This window comes from Monodelphis domestica, chromosome 5 (assembly GCF_027887165.1).
Source record: "Monodelphis domestica isolate mMonDom1 chromosome 5, mMonDom1.pri, whole genome shotgun sequence".
NCBI classification, from domain to species: domain Eukaryota; kingdom Metazoa; phylum Chordata; class Mammalia; order Didelphimorphia; family Didelphidae; genus Monodelphis; species Monodelphis domestica.
This window is the reverse complement of record NC_077231.1, coordinates 33914560-33937194: the sequence shown is the minus strand read 5'-3', so window position 1 is coordinate 33937194 and position 22635 is coordinate 33914560. Positions and strand designations below refer to the sequence as shown.

The window sequence follows — 22635 nt, the reverse complement described above, 5'->3', positions numbered from 1 at the left end:
TGTCTACATCTCAAGTATTGAAAAGCTAGAGAGAACAACCAGGATAGTAATGTGCCTTGAATCCATGCCCTAGGAAGATCGATTGAAAGGCCTTGGGGTGGTTAGTTTGGAGAAGAAAAAGCTCAGGGTATATGAAACTGTTTTCAGTATTTGAAGGGCTTTCATGTGGTGGAGGGATTAGATTTTGTTTTTTTGGTTCCTTGAAGTCCCAGCCAGGAGAAATGGATAGAATTTGCAACGAAGTATATTTAGGATTGATATCAGAAAAAGCTTCCTAACAATTACAACTATCCAAAAATGGAATGGGCTGCCCAGAGATAAGGTGGATTCTCTCTTTTTAAAGACCTCAAAGACTGGATAATCACTTGTTAGATATGTCATTGTGGGGATTCTTCTTGTTTATGTGTTGGACTAGATGGTTGCTCTATGAATTTTAGGGCTCTGAAGGACTTTTCAAAAGAATATTATTTTCCTGAAACTCTCATCTTTTCTCTTTTCCTTAAAAAGAGATTAAAATATATATATTTTGTTTTTATATTTCCTAGATTCCTTGCCCCTGTAACTTTTATTTCACCTTCTCAGAGACCCAACCCTTATAACAAAGAATTTTTATAAAGAAAAATAGGGAAGAATATTTTAAAAATTCAGCAAAATCAATCAGTACTTCAAAAATTTGGTTTTCTATGCATTGTTCCACACGTGTTTTCTTTGTTCTCATTTCTTTAGAGCCAAGCTAGTTCTTTATAATTTCACCACATTCATTTTTTGATTATTTTGTGGTGGTTCTTTCCATTACATCGTTGTCATGATTTTGCACATTGTTTTCTTGTCTCTGCTTACTTTACTTAATGTCAGTTCATGTACAGCTTTCCATGCTTCTCTATATTCATCATGTTTGTCATTTTGTCATAACAATATTCCATTACTTTCCTGTTTCATAATTTGTTTCTCTGTTCCCCCCATCAATGGAGATCTATTTTATTTCCACTTCTTTGCTACCATAAGATGTGTTGCTATAAATCTTTTGGCCTAAAAGGAACCTTTCTTTTTTTTAATGACTTCCTTAGGTAGAAACTCATTTTACAGTTGATGTTTTGAGGTCCAGATAGATTAAGTCATTTGTTGTTTCTAAACCCTTCGTCTTGAAGTCACTACTGTGTATTGGCTCCAAGGCAGGAAAGTGGTAAGGGCTAGGCAATGAGGGTTAAGTGACTTGCCCAGGGTCACACAGTTGGGATGTGTCTGAGGCCAGATTTGAACCCAAGACCTCCTGTCTCTAGGCCTGACTCTCAATCCACTGAGCCACCCAGCTGCCCCCTAAGTCATTTGTTAAAAGCTACTCAGCAACAGATTGACAAATATTTGACCCTATTTAAGGAACATAAAGTAATAATTCGGCAAACTTCAAGAACTTTTCCAGTAGTATAGTAATTGTATTTACCTATGTGTGTCCAGCTTTATACATTTTGTATATTCTTGATAAGTTTTGTATAAATTAAATTTATAGAAAATAAATGACTCCACTTAACTTAAGATAACCAGCAATTTAAGGAATTCTGTAGTCATTTCTTTTGTAAAATAGAAGGGCAGGGATGAGGTTTGAATGGAACCCTACTCAGCTGTGCTCTTTGTCTGTTTTGATAAATAAGTCTCAGATATGATTATTTGGGAATTATTCTCAAACTTGTGGGTGCTGCAGAGAAGCTCCAGATCTGGTGGTTGATTTTCGTGTTTTGTCTCGGTGGATGAGTTTTTTTTTTCTTTTTTCCTCTCATGTGTTCCTCAGAAAAATGAGTAAAGGATATAGGGACGTAAACTTAAAACGTAGTAGGAAATGTGAGTTAAAGGGTAACTTTATATGGTGAAAGACAGTTCCTGACCTCAAGGAGCTTTCAGTCTGAGGGGAGACCACACACAAAAGGAAGCTAAGGAGAGCTACAGGAGGATGGGCATAACGGATAAGACTAAGTAAAGCCAAGCAAGAAATAGAGTTCTATTTCCTGAGCTTCAGTAAAATGGGCTCATCAATAAAATGAGTGTTGGGCTAAGATGATCCCTAAAGTTCTTTCCTGCCTTGGGTGTCTGAGACTAGTAATTCCTGCCTCATCCATGCTGCACAATAATGTCATGAGGATGAATGAGGACTTAATAAAAATATCTGGGAGCTCCTCAGAAAGCTCTGGTTGCTATAGAAACCTAAGGGGGAGTAGAATTGCTTTAAAGAGGGGATCTCGGAGAAAGTCCTGTTCAGATTGTTGCTTTGCAAAGCCTGGCATCCGCTTTGGACATATGTGGATTCTAGCACAACTATAGTGCTGACATTGGCATGTGTCTGTAACTCTCTCCCTGTCTCCCTTTCTCTGTCTTTGTCTCTACCCACCTCCCCCCCCCCCCCCGAATTCACATCATACTGCCAATCTTGGACAAATTACCTCTTTGTATCTCATTTTCATCATCTGTAAGATGAAAAGATTAAATTAGATTCTCTCTAGTTTTTCCTTTTGTAAATCTCATGATCCTATAATGCTTCCTCTGTGGCATACCCTGGGCTGGGGTGGGACATTATCTTCTGGTATTTGAAGAATGTTACAACAAAAATGTCAAGATATTCAAGTCATTGGTATGGAAGAAAGAATATTGCCTGGAAGCTGACTGCCTAGAAATGGTGGTGAGAATGGCGTAGCTCCAGCAAATTTCTATGGGAAGTATGAAAAGGACACACACAAATCAACAAATAGTCAATGTCTGCTTATTGAATGCCTAGTAGTACCCTTAGCATTCGCGCTAGCCACCATGGAAGGAAGATACAAGAGACTATAGTGTCTCAATAGCTTTAATAGCTTAAAACAGCACTGAGATTTGGGGGACAGCCTGTAGAAGACAGGCCCTCTTGCCTTGAAAGAATTTAGCACACATGAGGCAGAGAATAAAAGGGAGCATGCAATCAAGAAGACATTTAAACCAGGGGGAGAAGCATTTATTAAATGCCTGATATGTGAAATGTGAGTAATGTTAGCACCTGCCTCCCACAGGGTGGTTGTGAAGACAAAATGAGATACTTGTAAAACACTTAAGCACTGTGCCTGGCATATAGTAGGCATTTTATAAATCTTTCCTCCTTCCTCCCTTCCTCGATTCCTCGCTTCCTGGCTTCCTCCCTCCCTCCCTCCCTCCCTCCCTCCCTCCCTTCCTTCCTTCCTTCCTTCCTTCCTTCCTTCCTCCCTTCCTTCCTTCCTTCCTTCCTTCCTTCCTTCCTTCCTTCCTTCCTTCCTTCCTTCCTTCCTTCCTTCCTTCCTTGTTTCCTTCCTCCCCTCCTTGCTTCCTTCCTTCCTTCCTTCCTTGCTTCCTTCCTTGCTTCCTTCCTTCCTTCCTTGTTTCCTTCCTTCCCTCCTTGCTTCCTTCCTTCCTTCCTTGCTTCCTTCCTTCCTCTCTTTTGTCCTCTCTCCCTCCCTCCTTCCTTCCTTCCTTCCTTCCTTCCTCTCTTCCTTTCTCCCTCTCTCCCTCCCTCCCTTCTTCCTTCCTTCCTTCCTTGCTTCCTTGCTTCCTTCCTTCCTCTCTTTCATCCTCTCTCCCTCCCTCCTTCCTTCCTTCCTTCCTTCCTTCCTCTCTTCCTCTCTTCCTCTCTCCCTCCCTCCCTTCTTCCTTCCTTCCTTCCTTCCTTCCTTCCTTCCTTCCTTCCTTCCTTCCTTCCTTCCTTCCTTCCTTCCTTCCTTCCTTCCTTCCTTCCTTCCTTCCTTCCTTCCTTCCCTCCTTCCTTCCTTCCTCTCTTCCTTTCTCCCTCTCTCCCTCCCTCCCTTCTTCCTTCCTTCCTCCCTCCCTTCCTTTTCTCCTTCCTCACCTGGGCACTGGATATTCAGAGAAAAAAATTAAACAATTCTTGGCCTTGGGGAGTTTATATTCTCTCAAGAATATAAATATACACATGAACTATATAGTTCATGTAGTATATGCAGACCTATAAAAATAGGAATTATTGTATATATGAAAGACAACAAGGGAGCTAATTTGACTGCTAGAATGGTTCATGGAAGTGATAATGGTTCATGGGGCTAGATTAGACTATGAAGGCAGATTAAGGCTTTACATAAGAAAAACCAGAATGGTTGGAAGCTTACAAGCAAAATGTGGATGGCCATTTTGGGTGATCTAAAGAAGAGCCTGTATACACATAGGCTGATTAGATGGCCTCTGAGGTCCATTCTAACTCTGGGATGCTGTGAAAATCTGACTGAAAAGTTTTCATGCACTAGATCAGGGTTCTTAACCTTTTTTTGTGTTGGATCTCATTGGCAATCTGTCGAGTCTGCTACTACTGTGATTTGTTGCCTACATTCCTAATGGAAGGAGATGCCAAATTTCAGTTAGAGGTTAGTGAAAATAATCATGTTACTTTTTTTCCCAAGGTTCACATACAAGTTAAGAGCTCCCTCATTAGAGGGCTTTCCTGCTCTCTCGTATCATAACAATTCTTATCAAACGGCGCCTTGCACATGGAGCTCTGGGGACAGGGCGCCTTAATGACTAAATTTCTGTATCGTGTCCAGAAAAGACAATGGAATGGCTTAGGCCTGATCTACGGAATCCGTAGTTATCCTAAAGAAGAAAGTTTGTCCTATAAAGTGTCATCACTGTTTGGCACAATACTATGGGGGAGGGGGTTGAGGGTAGGCAGATATGGGACTGGAGGAGGGTAGAGGAAAGGGGAAGAGAAGGGGCAAGCCCATTGAGGTGGGGGAGGAGGGTAATTTTGCTCACCTTTTCTAGAACAATTTTTTGGCTTCCATGTTTATGTGTTGTGTTAATAACCATGTTTTAATAATTCTTCTCTCTTTTCTTTCTTCACAGACCTTTGTAGTACTAAACAGAGGGAAAACACTCTTCCGATTTAGTGCCACACCTGCCTTGTACATTTTAAGCCCTTTTAACCTGTTGAGGAGAATAGCTATTAAAATTTTGATACATTCATATCCTTTTCTGCAGCTATTAAAACTGGGCACTGATTGCATTTTCACTTAAAGCCTTCTTTGATTTCCTCATTTCTTAAGAACTGAATTTAGAAGATGTAGATTTCTGGGGAACGTGCATCCTTTTGGCTTTGGACTTAAATAAATATATAATGTTGTCATTTGTCTCAGGAACCTTAAAAGTGGGGAGAGCATACGTCATTTACCTTAAATGATTAAGATAGAAAGATCAAAGACAAATCTGAAAACCTAAGTAAAGGATTAGCGGCCTTAATTAGACTTTTCACCCTTTTTAGAGTCATCATCATCTGACAACAGGTCAGGGATTGACAGTTTTCTGGGGTTTCCTGTCATTTCTCCAAAAGATCTTATCCCAGATTCCAACGAGTTAGGATGAGCAAATTAGTGGTTTAGTCCAATAAAAGCCAAAGCTTCTCAGCTGCTTTCATTTCATTATTTTTTAGAGATAAGCAGCAGAAATAATAAAATGACTGATAATGATTAGTAGAGGGAAGCCCTGGGAAAGTTTATGCCGGGAGAAAGAGTTCATCGTGTTGTCCCCCATAGCTCCAGGAGCAGAAAAGTATAGGATTTTTTCACTTCTCCAGTTCCAAATGGCACTTCCATGGGATCAGAAGCTAGGGCTGGGAGGAGGACCCTACAAGTCATCGAGACTGAATTCATTTTTTGTTATGCCCTCTGGGAGAAGTAGGTTGTGGATGGCTTCAATCTATCTTGCAGAAAAAGCAAAATAAAACAAAAAACACTAGTAATAGAAAAAAAAGATAGAAGAAGCCATAAATAGGAAAAATCGGCTTGCTTCAATGACAGCTTGAATACTCTTGGTAACACTCTCGCCACTCTAAAGCTGAACTTCAGCAGTGACGTGGTTCCTCTCCTTGGTAGCCGTGGGCTAGGATAGGGTAGGAAAAGGCTCCTGTTTTGATGAATTCACCCACTGCAGTCGCTTGATACCCTTGGGTGTACGTGGGTGCTTCTAAAACCACCCACATTCCTCAAATTGAAAGGGGCCCTACTGGTGCAGATATTTTTGAGGTCCTTACCTTACAGGCCTCTCGTGGGTATCCCCTGAGCTATTGCAGGGTTCCTTGGCATTGCTTCTTCCTCAGGCATTCAGGCCTTCAAGACCTGAGAGCTGACCTAGCTACTCACACTGAAAGTTCTACATGCAAAATACGTTGTCAGGAAAAAAAATGGAAAAAATGACTCCCAAATAACCACTCACCCTAGACTTATAGTGAAGAATATAGACTTCCTTGGGCCATTAAATTTGGGGGTTTATTTTCAACTCTTAGGATCAAGTTTAAGACAAAAAAGGGATAAGGGCAGGCCATTGGGGTTAAATGACTTGTCCAGGATCACACAGCTAAGTGTGTGAGACCACATTTGAACCCAGGTCCTTCTGACTCCAGACTTGGCACTCCATCCACTGTGCTACCCTACCATTACGTTTTGGAAGGCCATTTGAACGATTGCAATGTAAGACACTTAGTGGATTTCCCCTTCCTTTCTTAGGTTCCCCTATACTCTGTGTGCTGTGGGGAGGGACTGGAGGACTGGGAAGAGAAAGTGGCAAGTCCACCAAAAGGGGGCAGGATGGTTTCAGGGCCTCTCTAAGAAGGGAGCGGCCTGGAGACGCCCCTTTAAGCCCTGGAGAGTTTGGGGTGCGGTCGGCCGTTATCCTTGCCTGGGTCGGCCGTCTGGAGACTGAGCTTTGGAAGCCTCTGGAATGATGGGGCTCGCTGGCATGATGTATGTACCGCGGGAGCGGGGGCACTTTGTAGGCCACTTTGACGTGTTCTCCCTTGACCGCTTTCCACAGTATTTAGCATGATCATTATGTGCACTATTTTGACCAACTGTGTATTCATGACTTTCAGTAACCCTCCAGACTGGTCCAAGAATGTGGAGTAAGTAACGCTTTCTTTCTTATTTGTCATGCCTCCATTCCCCTTCCAGGGAGGCTCGTTCCTAAGATATCCGCACGAGGTTCTGAGCTCTTAGAAAGGAAAGCTGAAAGGACATCAGGGCTAGCCCGGTCCTCTGGTGACCAGCCCCTCCTCTGGGCCCCCCCCCGAAGTGTGCACCCCGCCAGGCGCCGAGCCTTTGGGCCCCACTTCAGGAGTGTCCTGCATGAGTGTTCCCTGAAACGGCCAGCTGCCTTTTCCCCTAAAGAGGCCTGTGATCGCCTTGTCTCTAACAGGTATACCTTCACGGGGATTTATACGTTTGAGTCGCTGGTGAAGATTATCGCCAGAGGCTTCTGCATAGACGGCTTCACCTTCTTGCGGGACCCGTGGAACTGGCTCGATTTCAGCGTCATCATGATGGCGTAAGTTCCCTCTCTTCCTTGTCGCGCCTCTTAGTGCGTGACGGGGTGGATGTGGAAAGCGGCCGGACACTCCCAGCATCCTGCCGCCCGGGGAAGGGCTGCCCCCTGGGGGATCTGGGAGAGTACTGGGGGGGGGGGACGACTCCTAGCATCCCGCTGTCGGGGGAAGGGCTGCCCCCTGGGGGATCTGGGAGAGCACGGGGGGGGGGGGGGGGGGGGGGGGGGGGGAAGGGGGGGTGGAGAGTCCCTTCGGCTGGGAGGTTTCCAGGAACTCTGAGAGGAGACGTTGGGGAATGTGTTTGCTCTTCCTAAGCCCAACCGCCCCTCTTAGAACCAGCGCTGTGTGGCGGGCTGGGGCACCTCAAAGAGACAAGACCCCAACCCACAGCCTGGGGCCGACCCCTTCCTGGAGGAGCACTGAGGACGGGGCGCAGGACACCGGCTCTTTTAGCTGCCTTTTGGGTCTTCAAAGAGTTCTTGTTCGAGCCCCGGGCTGCCCTGGCTCCTCTGTCTGCTGCGCGCAGTCCTTGTGCCATTTTATCACGGACGTTTCCTTGAAAAACCGACCGGCAGTGGCAAAGATTCTTGGCAGCGGCTGCTTTCCCTGGGGTGTGTGTCGGCAGGGGAGCTGGGGAGGGGCGGCGCGCAGTGGGCGCTGCGGCTCTGTGCTCCTGCTGTGGCGAGCGCCCGATGGACCCAGAGAGGCCTGGAGCCGGTTCCCTCGCACTCGCGCTCGAGCCACGTGGACGGTTCCAAACAGGCGGGCAGGCCTGGCGTAAGGAAGCCTGGAATTCACATCTCGCCTGCCTGCCTCCCTTTCCTCACGGCTGAAATGGTTATGATAATCACCCCCAAAGCTGTTGTGAGGCTCAGAGGAGATGGGAGCGGTGACACACTGTTCTTCACCCGGGCTGCAGCGACATGGAAATGCTTAAAGGAAGCATGACGGGGGGAGGCCGTACCCTCACCCCAAGACTGGGGGTTCCTGTGTACCGCTGTCCCAGGCCCGGGGAAAGGAGGGCAAACATGGAGTTGGGTTTCGTGTCATCAGCTGTGCAGCGCAAGAGGCTGCACAATTTGAATTTTGTGCCCTTTGATAGAAAACTATTTGCAAGAGATCCAGCCTCTTCTTCCTTCAGTCTTCCTTGTAGATTCATTAGAGAAAGAAAAGAGCAGAAAATAAAATAATTCTGATCAAGAAAACATGGGGTGGGGCAAGGTAGCTAAGTAGCATAGTGGACAAAGCACCGGGCCTGGAGCTGGGAGAACCTGAGTTCAAATACAGCCTCAGACACTTCGTTTGTTTGTTTGTTTTTTAACCCTTACCTTCTGTCCTGGAATCAATACTGTGTATTGGCTCCAAGGGAGAAGAGTGGTAAGGGCGAGGCAATGGGGGTTAAGTGACTTGCCCAGGGTCACACAGCTGGGTGGCTCAGTGGATGGAGAGCCAGGCCTAGATACAGGAGGTCCTGGGTTCAAATGTGGCCTCAGACACTTCCTAGCTGTGTGACCCTGGGTGAGTCATTTAATCCCCATTGCCTAGCCCTTGCCTCTCTTTTTCTTAGAATTGATACTAAGACGGAGGGTAAGGATTTGAGAGAGAGAGACAGAGAGAAAGAGAGACAGAGAGACAGACAGAAAGAGACAGAGAGAGAAACAGAAAGAGGGAGACAGAGAGAGGAGAGAGAGACAGAGACAGAGAGAGACAGAAAGGAGACAGAGACAGACAGAGAGAGAGACAGAGACAGAGACAGAGACAGAGAGAGAGAGAAGGGAGAGAGGGAGAGAGACAGAGACAGAGAGAGAGACAGAGACAGAGAGAGACAGAAAGGAGACAGAGACAGAGAGAGAGAGAAAGAGAGAGAGACAGAGACAGAGACAAAGACAGAGAGAGAGAGACAGAGAGAGAGAGAGAAGGGAGAGAGAGAGACAGAGACAGAGAGAGAGGGAGGGAGAAAGAGAGAGAGAGACAGAGAAAGGGAGAGACAGAGTCAGAGACAGAGAGAGAGAGGGAGACAGAGACAGAGAGAAAGAAAAAGAGAGAGACAGAGAGACAGAGAGAGACAGAGAGACAGAGAGAGAGACAGAGACAGAGAGAGAGACAGAGAGAGAGAGACAGAGAGAGAGAGAGACAGAGAGAGAGAGAGAGAGAGAGAGAGAGAGAGAGAGAGAGAGAGAGAGAGAGAGAGAGAGAGAGAGAGAGAGCGCATCACAAGGCTATGACCAGGAGAAAGCCCCAATAATCTAGCTGCCTCCTTTCCTCCAAAGTTCTTTTTCCTTTCGCAGACATTTCTTCCCTGATTCGGTTTAACTGGCGCTGCCGTTTCCCCCTTTCCTCCCCAAGAAGGCCAAAGCTAAAGGCCTGCCTGCGCCCCACCTCCCCTGCCTCCAGTCCGTAAGCCCAGGCAGTGCTTGAGGGTAGGGTCTTGTTGTTTCGGTGTGTGGGGGTCCTTTGTCTTAGCGTGTGGCCTCCCTTCCTGCAGGTATGTCACAGAGTTCGTGGACCTGGGCAATGTCTCAGCGCTCAGAACGTTCAGGGTTCTCCGAGCTTTGAAAACGATCTCGGTCATTCCAGGTGAGAAACGTCCAGCCCCGGCTCAGGCTCGTGGTCGGTCCCGTTTCCTCCCCCGTCTCCCTTCCGGCCGCTTTCTGGAATGGCACAGGCACCGTGGACGGGGGCTGGCCCTATTCTGCCAAACTGCTCTCTGCTTCAGGCATGCTCCCCCTGCACCGTCCGGGCTGGCCGGGAGGGGAGAGGCCGCCATGGCTGCGCACCATTTTTTAAAGCATGCCCTTGAGAAACACGCGGATCTGAGGAGGTTTGCAAGATTGCCTCAGAACTGACGAGTCTTCGGACATCAGGTAGTAGCTTCTTCCCCCAGGAAACGATCTGTTTTTGAGATCGACTATCCCTCCCTTGCCTGCAACTGAAAGGCTTTCGGTGGCTTGCTGGGCTCACTGACTGCGATGGAAATACTCCCATTTCTTCTTATCATTACGTTTGTAGAATTATTGAATCAAAGAGACTAACTCACACTGGTTATTGAGTCCAGGCCTGTAGACAAATTGAAGGCTTTGGAGTTGGTGGAAATGTTTGGCCACCCTCCCTTCATTTGATCAGTGTTCCCACCTCAGTGTGGTTGCTCACTGCACTCCGGGGTCCTCACCATACAGGTTTAGGGCTCACTTCAAATGCCAAATCCCCAGCCTTTCTTCAAGGGTGATAGGAGCTAGCAGAACCCAAGGTAAGTGCCATGAGATAAACTCAGAGATGGAAGCAGGCATAGGGTGAGCCTGAAGGGTGATGCAAAGAGAAGATGAGCAAAGCCTGGCAGGAAAAGATGGGATCAGCTGGATGGAAAACCCTGTCCGCTATTTCCCGGCTTTCTTTTGCATTTACTGCTTCAAGACATCAAGATTGGGGGGTTTCCTAATTTGAGGTCTGAAACACGGAGATATGTTTCACACGATCATATGTACATTGCTTACCATCTCAGGGAGGGAGAGACAATATGCATCTCATAAATGTATGTTAAAATTGTTATTACATATAATTGAGAAAAATAAAATATTAAATAATTAAGAAAAAATAATTTGAGGTCTTGGTAAGTAGGAGAAAGGTATTATTAATTGCTTTTCTTTTAGAGTAAGGAAGACTTGGGAGCAAAGATTAGAATCTATATTCACAAACAGAAGACTTCCTGAAATTTCTGGGGTCAAAAATCTAGTGAAACTTGTCCCCTTCAGTTTAACATTGATTCCTTCTTGACAAAAGTGTCACCTACTTGCTCCTTGGCTAAATTTGCATTGACATTGTCATACATGATGAATTTCTCAGCGCAGATGGTTTTCTTCTATGAGGTTTGATCATCCCAAATGACCGGTCATCTTTGGGGGCAGTGGTGGAAGGAGGAATAGGTATGTGTCGGGGTGCAGGAATCAGTGTTGGCAAGTGAGCTTGGTGGCGGCGGCTTCCTTTCCTTCCCCAAATCACCGCCTTCTGCTGTGGGAGATTGACCCCAGGCTTTCGATGCCGCTTCTGCTTTCTTGGTCAACCCCAGATTTGTCATTGGCTGCCATCGACCAGTTCTGTCTTTGTGCCTCTCTGGTGTTTGCGTTTTCTAAGTGCTTGCTGCCCAGTTTGTGTGGTGGGCAGCCTTTCTTCGCACACTCTGCTGTGTGGGCGTCATTCTAAGGAGCATTCTGGTTTGTTCTGAGGAGTTGCTTTTTTAGCAACATCTTGGTTTTGTATAGCATTTTGTCCCATATACCCATATAAGAAAGGAAAGATTTTCTTTTGCATCCAGAACAGTGGTATTCTCTAGCCTCTAATTAAATTTAAGAAATGTTCAGTCTCCTATGTGTAAGAAACTGTGCTAGGTACTAGTTATACAAAGATTAAAAAGCAGCCTAGAGGCAGCTAGGTGGCTCAGTGGATGGAGAGTCAGCCTGGAGAAAGGAGATTCTACATTCAAACGTGGCCTCAGACACTTCCTAGTTGTGTGATCCTGGGCAAGTCACTGAACCCCAATTCCCTAGACCTTATTGCTCTTCTGATTTGGAATTGATCCTTAATATCAATTAAGCAACAGTACCTTCCTTCATGGAGCTTATAGTCTTATACAGAGGTGAAATACCTGCATAAGTAATTGTGATAAGAGATAGAATATCATAACGGTCAAGTAGTTGTGGATAGTGACTTTGAGAGGAAGGATCAGGAGGCATATCATGAAGGAGGTGGAGCCTTGAAGAAGGCTGGGGAGGCAAAAAGGAACTTCCGCAGAGAGAACTCCCAACATGAGGGGAAAGCTGTAGAACCCCATGGAGGGCAGGGCAAAACAATGTGGAAGTCCAGTTTGGCTGCAAGGTGAGGATGTGTTTTGTGAAATACGGTTGAACGGGAGAGTGACTGATGAGACCTATGTATTAGGAATGTCATTTTGGCAGTTCTGTAAAGAAGGAAGGATTGGAGACAGACCCCTGAGGCAGTGAACTCAGTTCAGATGCTATTAACTTGTCCAGGCAAGAGGTATTGAAGTCTTGGCGTGCTGTGATAGCAATTTAAAGGAGGGAAAAGAAAAATACAGGAGATAATGTGGATTCAGAATAGTAGGGTGTAGCAAGTCCATTTGTTTATCCATTCTGTAAGGATTAATGTTCAGGCTCATTCTGGGTCCTGGGGATTCAAAGATTGAAATGAACAACCCCTGCCTTCAAGTAGCTTACATTCTACTAGCGAGTGAATCCAAAATATCTGCAAAGTCATTGGGCACTGGAGAAGGGCATTAGCCCCTGCCAGAAGTGATTGGGATGGAGTTCATAAAGGAGATAGTGCTAAAGTTGCACCTTGACGGAAAAAAGAGATTCTAAGGACAAAAGTGAAGAGGGAGCATATCCCGGGGCAGAGGGACAACCTGTGAAGTAGACATGGTTGGCAGAAATGGAGAGTGTAGAAGAGAGCAGCATTCCGTTATCTGAGAAGGTAGAGTAGAGCTAAAGTGTCACCGGTTAAGCCAGAAAAAATGATGGTGGAGGGGGGTGAGGGTAGGGATTGGACCACTGGAACTTCCCGGGCTGAAGAGTAACATATTTGGAGCTGTGCTTTAGGAATGGCCATTTATCAGCTCTGTGGAGGATAGATTAGTGAGAGAAGAAAGTAGAGATATTGAAGCCACTGCAAAAGTCTCGAATGAAGCGATGAGTTTCTGAAACAAGGGAATAACCATAGGAGTGGAGAGAAGGGGAAAATGTGGGATATGGTTTAGAGAAAGGACTGGGGAGTTGATTGGATGTGATGGGCTGAAGGAAAGTGAAGTCAAGGATGACTAAAATTTGCAACCTGAATACTGAAAGGATGATGATGCCCTTAAAAGAAATAAAGAAGTTAAGAATAGGGGAGAGTTTCTGGAGGAAAGATACTTGGTACAGTTTGGGATATGTTGAGTTGGGAAATGAATAATAGGTGGGTGGCGATGCATGGCTGGAGCTGAAGAACGAGATTCTTAAGGCTGAGAGTCATCTACCCAGAAATAGGGTAAGTCCCAGAAGTTCCTCTCTGAGGTCTCTCCCCGCTCTCAGATTTTGTGAGTCTGTACATTTCTCCATATTAAGCACAAATTCCAGCCCATTTCTGTACAAGGATCTCTTCTGCAACACACCTGAGAAATGTTTATCCATCTTGGCCAACTCCCTCCTGAGACAGCCTATTTTATCCCTGAAAAGCTCCACTTATTGAAATGTTTTCCTCTTTACTGAGCTGAAATCTGCCCCTTAGCAATTTCTACCCCTCAATTCTGGTTTTGGCTTCTAGTTAAAGCAGAATAAATCCAATCCATCTTCCAAATGACAGTCTCTCAAATACTTTGGCAGAAATAATGCTTCCCCCTAGTCTTCTTTTCTCTAATCTAAGCTTCCCTAACTGATCTCAGTATGATAGAGTCAAGAATAAGTGAGATTTCAACTGTTAATTGAGACCTAAAGGAAATAAAGAATCTGGGACATGGGGCAGATTTGGAAGGAAAGAAGAGTTTGAGTTTGAAGCGTTACAGGGACATTCCATTGGAAATGTCCAGCAGACAGTATGGGCCTCGGGCTAGGAAGAGAATTCTGATGTTTATATGTAGATTTTTTGAGTCATCTGCATAAAAAGGATCTTTGAAATTACTGGAGTAGATAAGATCAAAGGAGAAATTGAGAGAGAGAAGGCCTAGAACTAAACCTTAGAGAGGATGAAGGGAGAGTAGCAATAGGCATTCTTTAGTGGGAGGGAGCAGAAAGATGAACCAGCCAAAGAGAATGAGAAGTGTCAGAGCAATAAAAACAAACAAACATAAGAAAGTGTGTGTCTAAGTGGGACAGACACCTCCCAAATGGAAAGGTGTTCAGCGGAATTCTTAGGGATGATCAGGACTGAGGAAAGGCCATTGGATCTTCCAATTAAGAGGTTATTGTTGGCCTTGGAGAAAGCCGTTTCATTAGTACAGAAGGGACTGGTACTAGGCTGCAGAAGTTTGAGAAGTGATGAGGAAGTAAGGAAGAATTGTTGGATATGGACAACTCTTTTTAGAAGTTTGCCAGTGAACAAGAGGGGCCGGGGATGATAATGTGAGTGGGTAACAGCGTCAAGTGAAAGGTTGGGTTTTTCCCCCTATATCATATCCATGTTCAGCTGAGACTTCCTGCCCTACGTAACATTTTAGTGGAAGTGGGGAGTAAGTGCATTCCACTAAAATCATTGGCCAGTCAGTCTTGTCAGGTTTTCTGGCTTTAGAGCGGTCCTCTCTGGAGCCATATTGCAGATGCAGTGGTTTTCCAATTTTCTATTCTCATGGGGGGTAGGAGGACTCAAGACTTTTGCCAAGTAGTGTACAAATAACCTCTCCAATTTGAGGTTTCAGTGCAATAATAGTGAAATACAAGTGTGTGTCTGCCTACTTCATGACTTATTCTTATCTTTCACTGACTCAGCCTTATTGGTAACTCTGGAACTAATTGTACTGAAGGGGAGATAGTCTTTGGGGCAGTGTAGGAAAACAACATGTTTAGGTGACCCTTCTTGGATTGAATCTGCATTATGTAGGCAAATGGCTGTAAGGCCAAAATGTTGCTTCTAAAATGTCCATGCTATTTAAATTTTAAAGTCATTGAAAGCCCAAATTGCTCTCAGCCCAGAGATTATTTCTGGTTTGGCTGTCAAAAGAAAACATGCCATGAGTTTGCATTACACTTTCATTTTTTTGGCCCATCACGGCAAGAGAGGAAATTAGGTCAAGAAAAACCACTGTCTTATAGGTTTCATTCATGGCTAGGCCTGAGCCTAAAAATGCTTTTTGGAATTTGCTGCTCAAAGAGTTTCTAGTTTCCTTTTTTCTTGCATAGTTTTACAAAAATAGTTGTGGAGTTAATCAAAGTATGAGGTATTTGATGTAACACACTATACTCTTTTATTAATACTAATTAGTAGTTCATAGGGCACTCACAAAGTCATAAATGGAGGTGGAAGAAGGATCTCAAGAGATTGACTGGTACCATTATCTTCACTAAAAAAGTTCTAGGGAGTGAGACTCTTCAGCGTCCTTTAGCAACCCATTCCAGTGGTTTTTGTTTGTGTCAATCACCCTGAAAGTCAAGATGAGTCACTCCCTTTGGATCTGTCCACAAAATTATCAGCTAGCTTTAGGAGTCCAGACCTGAATTAATGGCCCGGTACAAACCTGCCTAATGGAATGAAGTCTTTCCCGTTCTTCAGGATCACTTAGCAAAGGAGCTCCCACTTTTCGGCATTCACACACTTCTTTGATGGCCGTTTTCCATTCTGCTGATCTCTGCCTTCACAACTGGGCTGCCATGTGCCATGGCTTAGGACTAAAATTCGCCATTCTAGGCCAGCTGCTCAAACGGAACCTCCCAAACTAAGGAGACTCTCCGGTGTTTGAAGGCTTCTACCCACTCTGCCCCCACCTTCCTTTATGGCCTGTCAACCTTTCTGAATCTCTCCTGCCAGACCCTGTTCTTTTTTCATTGAAGATGGAAAGAACACACCCTAGACTCACTGGTGCCATTGATTGGCCTCACTGTGGCTTTTTCCTCTTTCTAAATTGGGAGCTCCTTGGAGGCCTGGACTGTTTTTGCCTTTTTTTGGTGTCTCCAGCTTTAGGCTGCATAGGAGGAGCTTAATAAATGACTTCTTGACTTGTGGGCTTATATTGAGTAGTTCCAATGGCCTGTAAGCTTGAGTAAGAAAGGCTCAGTGAGTTTTTAAGTGACATTTTAGTTGCACTCCCAATTCTTGCCAGTTTCTTCAAATGTGCCTCTAATCCAGACCCATGAATCTAAAAGGGATTCTGGGTTCTTTAGAAAGCAGCCAGATGTCGGGAGGTCCTAGGTCTAACGGGGTGACCCTGGACAAATCACTTAGACCCCTTTGCCTAGCCCTCACCCATCTGTCTTAAGACAGAAGGTAAGGGTTTTTGGGGGAAAAAGTAAACTTTTGTTGCACTTTATATTGGTGGTTTCCGAATCAAATTTTACAGCATTTTTTCTCTCTTGGGATTGATTTTTTGAAATTTTATTATTTTGCCATGATAAAATGAGCGCAGGGAAAGGGTCCGTCTGGCAATAGAAGTGTGTGGTAGGCATCAATGCCAAGAACAAAGCAGTAGTATTTACATGGCTGCCCCTGGAGTAGACTTGGAGGCCGTCATACTCCTTTCAGCCTTGAGATGATTGGGAGATTCCAAGATGCACTCCGTCAATAAACGTTTGTTAAACGCCATTTATGTGCACCTGACAAACCCTGAGGAAAATGCAGTGTACCTGAGACCCGGCCTCCCTTCTGAAGCCTTCATGGGAAAGGTAGGGGTAGTTTAAATGGGGTATCTGGCTTTCCTATTCCTGGAAATCCTGATGCCAGATTTTAGAGCCAGACAGAATAGTTAGAAATAATTCCTTCGTTATGTGGTGCTTAAAATTGTTTTCATGTACCTACAATCAAACATATATCTGTATCTCCCATTTTGCTGTCAAAGTTAACTCTCCACAAAGTTGAGTAAATGGCCCCAAGTCACCAAGCGGCAGAACTGGCATCAGAATCTGCTGTTTTCTCCAATACTGCCCCACCCAGAGGAAAGAAAAAAGCCAGACTCCAGGAGCCCAGACGGAATGGCTTGGTTCTTAGAGTTCTAAGTAGGTCCCTGATAGTCGGTCTTTTGCCTTCCTCACTCCTCCTCTGCTGGCACATTTACAAAGCAGCATTCCAGAGGAAAAAAAATTGGACTTGGCTTTTCTAGGGAGCCATTTGCCAGTTTGTAGGTTATTGATGGGAGAGCAGTGGAGAATGAACTGTTCTTGTGTGGTGTAGAACCAACATGGCCTGCCATCTGAAACAGTGCCCTTGAGGGCCTCTTTGCACATCGAGCAGTAGAGCTCAGTAGATCAAGACGTCTCAGTCCATCCATGAGCACTTATTAAATATGGATGAGATCACGAGCACTGCAGAGACAGAGGGAGGCAAAGGCACATTCCTTGCTCTCCAGGAGCTCCCATTCTAATGAGGGAAACAGCTCTGTCCATATGCATTTTATGTGGTGTGGAGGGTCCTCCGATCAGTGGGAAGGCACTAGCTGGGAGGGGGAGTAGGGCTTAGGGATAAAGAGGCCTTTTATAAAGGACAAGACTCGAACTGAGTCTTCAAGGAAGCCAGAGAAGCCAAGAAGCAGATGAAGGGGGAGAATATTCCCAGGAAGGAGGAAGTACAGCCAGTAAGTACAGGGAGCAGTACAAGGACACGGAGAGAGCAGACCTGCACTTGGGGGAATGACTTGGCTAGCTGAATAGATGATGAGATGGAGTCAGGAGAGACTTAATCGGGAAAAGCAACCAGAAATGAGGTGATGGGAGCCTCGACTGTGGTGCTGATGCGTGCGTGGAGGGAAGGAATGTATGCCAAGGCCAAGACTTAGCAAGGGATTGGATCGTTGCGGTGAATGCGCATGAGGAGTCGGGGGAGGCAGGGAGGCTGGATGTACACCTGTCCTTGACAGCAGTAGTTGTTGGAGTGAAATAAGATGGACAGTGCAGGCTCTCATGTTGAGTTTGAGAGTTCTAGGTGTTTCAGAGTCCAGGAGAGAGGCTGGGGCTGGATAAGCAGTTAGACTCATCCATAAAGAATAACTGATCTCTTAAGAGCTCATGAGACCACCAAGTGAAAGGAGAGAGGGAGAGTAGGAGACGGCCAGAGCTTTCTAACTAGAAGGCATCTCAGGGGCCAGCTGGTCCAGGCTCCCAGTTTTATAGATGAGGAAGCTGAAGGCCCAGGGAAATGGAATAGACATGCCCAGCACCCCACAAGTAGTAACTGCCAGGGAGGAGATCTGAGCCTAGGGTGCTCCGACTAGAGCAAGTGTTCTTGGCGCCATGACTAAGGGTGACTGTGGCATGTAGCACTTCTCAGATTTTGCCCCAACTAGGTTAGTATGGTTTGGATTTCTTTTTTGGGGGGGTGGAGTGTGCACAGGACAGCATTTCATTTCTGCCCCTGTTTTTATCTTTGAATTTGCCATGACATAGACAGTGGGCTAGAAAGAGAATATTTTCCATAATTGCTCCTATGCTAAAATTGTCAATGAATAGATATTTGCCCATTAGCCTTGCTTAAATTTCAACTAGCCAGGTACAAAAGAAGACATAGGAATAGTCAACCATCCAACCAACTAAAAAGCATTTATTAGCCCTTACTATGTGCCACTAGGCTAAGCTCTAAGGATTCAAGAAAAGGGAAAAGAGCCTCCTCTAAGGTGGGGGAAGGGGGAGAGAGAGAGAGAGAAGAGAGGGAGGGAGAGAACCATCTACAATACATTGGCATACATGATAGAGGCAGACCAGAAGGAAGGGAACCCTACAGAGAAAAACTCAAGAGATTAGGCCTCCTACAGGCCTTCCTCCTAAAGAGGGATCCTAAAGAAGCCAAGGAAGGAAGTGGAGAGCGGACAAAAGAAAGGAGTGTCATGTGCAGGGAAGAGCAAGTAGGCTGGCACTAGTGAGCTATAGAGTTTATGTAGGGAGGGGAATCTAGTACTCCATTCCACCCACCATCACAGCATTATCTTGAGCCTAAAACTTTCCGTGAAAGCAGCTTATATTGATTGCTTTATATGCATGTTCAACGGCTGAGAGGGTGACGCAGCAAAGCACTGTGGAGTGCTTAGGGCGTGTTGGAGCACAAAAGACAACACGGCCATCCAATGCAGCTGAGGAAGTCTCCAGGCGTAACAATTTTTTGTGCCACTGGACCCAGGCTTCCAACACCGAGAGAGTGGGATTGTCTCTGTGCATCGGCTTTTCCACTTAAATCTCTTTTACGCACAAGTATCTTTGTGCACACTCATCTATCCTAACCCCATTCACCCTCTTCAAGACCTGCGGCAATGGGGGAGTGATGACGCAACAGGTGGAGGTGACCACTGGCAGTTGTAGTCACGATCCTGCACGTAGGCGGCCCACGGACCAGTGGTCGTTCGGCCCTGTGGGCAGCAGGGACGTTCGGCAGCATCCTGGGCGACTGAGCAGCCCTCTCTAGGACAGCACTGCTCACCCTAATCAAGGGAGGGGACTAGAAAAGGTGTCCCAAACATTGCCTGCCCTACAAACACCCGGTCAGCATACCATGGCTGGCGGGTCATCCCTTTAAGCGGTTGTAATCAAAGAAAAAATACAAAGAAACTCCTACTAGGAGCATGGAACATCAGGACGTTACTTGACAGAGAGAATACCCCAAGACCTGAGAGAAGAACAGCTCTAATCGGTAAAGAACTGGCGCGATATAACATCGACATGGCAGCCTTAAGTGAAACATGCATACCAGAAGAGGGATCACTCAGGGAACCCGCCACTGGATACACCTTCCTCTGGAAAGGTAGAGCCACAAATGAAGACAGAATCCACGGTGTTGGCCTGGCCATCAAGACCAGTTTGCTCAAACAGCTGCCAGACTTGCCTGTGGGCATCAGCAAGAGGCTCATGAAGATCCGTTTGCCTCTCAGCAAAGACCGGTATGCCACAATCATCAGCGCATATGCCCCAACACTGACCAGCACAGAGGAGATCATTGAGCAGTTCTACTCTGACCTGAGTGCCGTCCTGCACTCAGTGCCCACAAATGACAAGCTGATACTACTGGGAGACTTCAACACCCGCGTTGGCCAGGACCATGAAAGATGGAAAGGAGTGCTCGGCAAACACGGCGTGGGCAAAATGAACAACAACAGCCTACTGCTACTGTTCAGAGTTTGAACTCACCATCATGAACACTGTGTTCAGAATGGCGAACAAATATAAAACAACGTGGATGCACTCAAGATCAAAACAGTGGCATCTCATTGACTACATCATTGTACGCTGGCGAGACATCCAGGATGTGAAGATCACCAGAGCCATGAGAGGAGCTGAATGCTGGACAGACCACCGATTGGTTAGAGTGACTCTTCAAATGTGCATTGCGCCTCGCCATCCAAAATGTGCCCAGACAGTTCGTGCATTTTACAACGTGAGTCGTCTTAGAGATCCATCTTATTTGCAAACATTCCAGTCCTGCCTGGACAACAAGCTGTCTGCCAAGGGACCACTCACTGGAAGCTCAACCGAGAAATGGAACCAGTTCAGAGACGCAGTGAAGGAAACATCAAAGACAGTCCTAGGCCCCAAACAACGCAACCACCAGGACTGGTTCGACAAGAACAACACTGCTATTGAAGACCTATTGAGCAAGAAGAACAAAGTCTTTATGGAGTGGCAAAATAACCCAAACTCTGCTCCTAAAAAGGACAGATTAAAGTCTCTCCAAGCCACGGTGCAGTGTGAGATCAGGAAGATGCAAGACCGATGGTGGGAAAAAAAGGCAGAAGAAATCCAGTGGTTTGCTAATATGAAAAACTACAAACAATTTTTCAGTGCCCTCAAGACTATCTACGGGCCATTAAAACCCACCACCACTCCCTTGCTATCCTCTGACGGTGACACTCTCATAAAAGATAAAAAAGGCATCAGCAACAGGTGGAAAGAACACTTCAGTCAGCTTCTCAACGGACCCTCTTCAGTTGACCAAAGAGCCCTTGACCAGATCCCCCAAAACCACTCCATTGAACAACTTGACATCCCTCCTTCAATAGAGGAAGTCCAAAAAGCCATTAAACAAATGAGTGCAGGCAAGGCACCCGGTAAAGACGGGATCCCAACCAAGGTGTATAAGGCCTTAAATGGAAAGGAGCTCCAGGCATTCCACATAGTGCTGACCAGCATATGGGAAGAGGAAGACATGCCCCCAGAACTGAGAGATGCCTCCATCGTAGCCTATACAAGAACAAAGGCTCACGAGCAGCCTGTGACAACTACAGAGGCATCTCACTACTCTCCACTGCCGGAAAGATCCTCGCCCGTGTTATACTCAACAGACTCCTGTCATCTGTTTCAGAGCAGAACCTGCCTGAATCACAATGTGGCTTCAGACCAGATCGCAGCACCATCGACATGGTCTTCACAGTGAGGCAAATGCAGGAAAAATGCCTTGAGCAGAACCTGAGTCTCTACATTGTCTTCATAGACCTGACAAAGGCATTCAACACAGTGAACAGGGACGCATTGTGGGTGATCCTCAGCAAGCTCGGTTGCCCAGCAAAATTCGTCAAACTGATCCAGCTCTTTCATGTCGACATGACAGGGGAAGTCCTATCTGGTGGAGAGACTTCCGATCACTTCAACATCTCCAATGGCATGAAACAAGGCTGTGTCCTCGCTCTGGTACTATTCAACCTATTTTTCACCCAAGTATTACGACATGATGTGATGGATCTAGACCTGGGCGTCTACATCAAATACCGACTGGATGGCTCACTATTTGACCTTCGCCGCCTGACTGCAAAAACAAAGACAACAGAGAGACTCATCCTGGAAGCTCTCTTCGCAGATGACTGTGCTCTCATGGCCCACCAAGAAAACCATCTCCAAACCATTGTGGACAGGTTCTCCACCGCAACAAAACTGTTTGGCCTGACTATCAGCCTCAGCAAAACAGAGATGCTGTTCCAACCTGCACCAGGGAGGCCAACGAACCAGCCGTGCATTACAATCGATGGCACGCAGCTTTCTAACATCAACACTTTCAAGTATCTGGGCAGCACCATCACCAACGAAGGGTCCCTAGACCATGAGATTAATGCCAGGATCCAAAAGGCCAGCCAGGCACTCGGGCGGCTGCGCTCTAAAGTCCTCCAACACAGCGGTGTAAGCACTGCGACGAAGCTCAAAGTGTACAACGCAGTGGTCCTCAGCTTGCTCCTGTATGGTTGTGAAACATGGACACTATACTGGAAGTACATGAAACAGCTGGAGCAATTCCACCAACGCTCCCTCCGGTCAATCATGAGGATCCGATGGCAGGACCGAATCACCACTCAGGAAGTCCTCAACAGAGCCAGCTCCACCAGCATCAAAGTCCTGGTCCTCAATACCCAGCTACGATGGTCTGGACACGTCATCCACATGGACCCACAGCGAATACCAAGACAGGTATTCTACGGTGAACTGTCAGCTGGACTCGGGAAACAAGGCCGACCAAAGAAAAGATTCAAGGATCAGCTAAAGTCCAACTTGAAGTGGGCTGGCATGACACCAAAGCAACTAGAACGCGCTGCCTCTGACAGAAGCAGCTGGTGAGCCCACATTCACCATGCCGCGACCACCTTTGAAGATGAGCGACATCGACGTCTTGCCGCTGCGCGTGAATGCCGGCACCAGGCCACAACCGCACTTCCCGTAACAACTGGA

General features: G+C 46.1%; 1 protein-coding gene across 4 annotated transcripts in view; it reads left to right on the top strand.

The window, feature by feature from the left end:
- SCN8A (sodium voltage-gated channel alpha subunit 8) overlaps window positions 1-22635 on the top strand; it is a 223109-nt gene that overhangs the window by 108221 nt on the left and 92253 nt on the right. For all 4 annotated transcript variants that reach the window (XR_008912050.1, XM_056798197.1, XM_056798195.1 and 1 more), the window contains exons 3-6: window positions 4846-4965; window positions 6807-6895; window positions 7189-7317; window positions 9801-9892. Coding sequence is in view for 3 of the 4 variants with exons in the window: in XM_056798197.1 (XP_056654175.1) it covers window positions 4846-4965; window positions 6807-6895; window positions 7189-7317; window positions 9801-9892 (430 nt within the window). In the remaining variant the exon portion in view is untranslated. The remainder of the gene's footprint in view (window positions 1-4845; window positions 4966-6806; window positions 6896-7188; window positions 7318-9800; window positions 9893-22635) is intronic.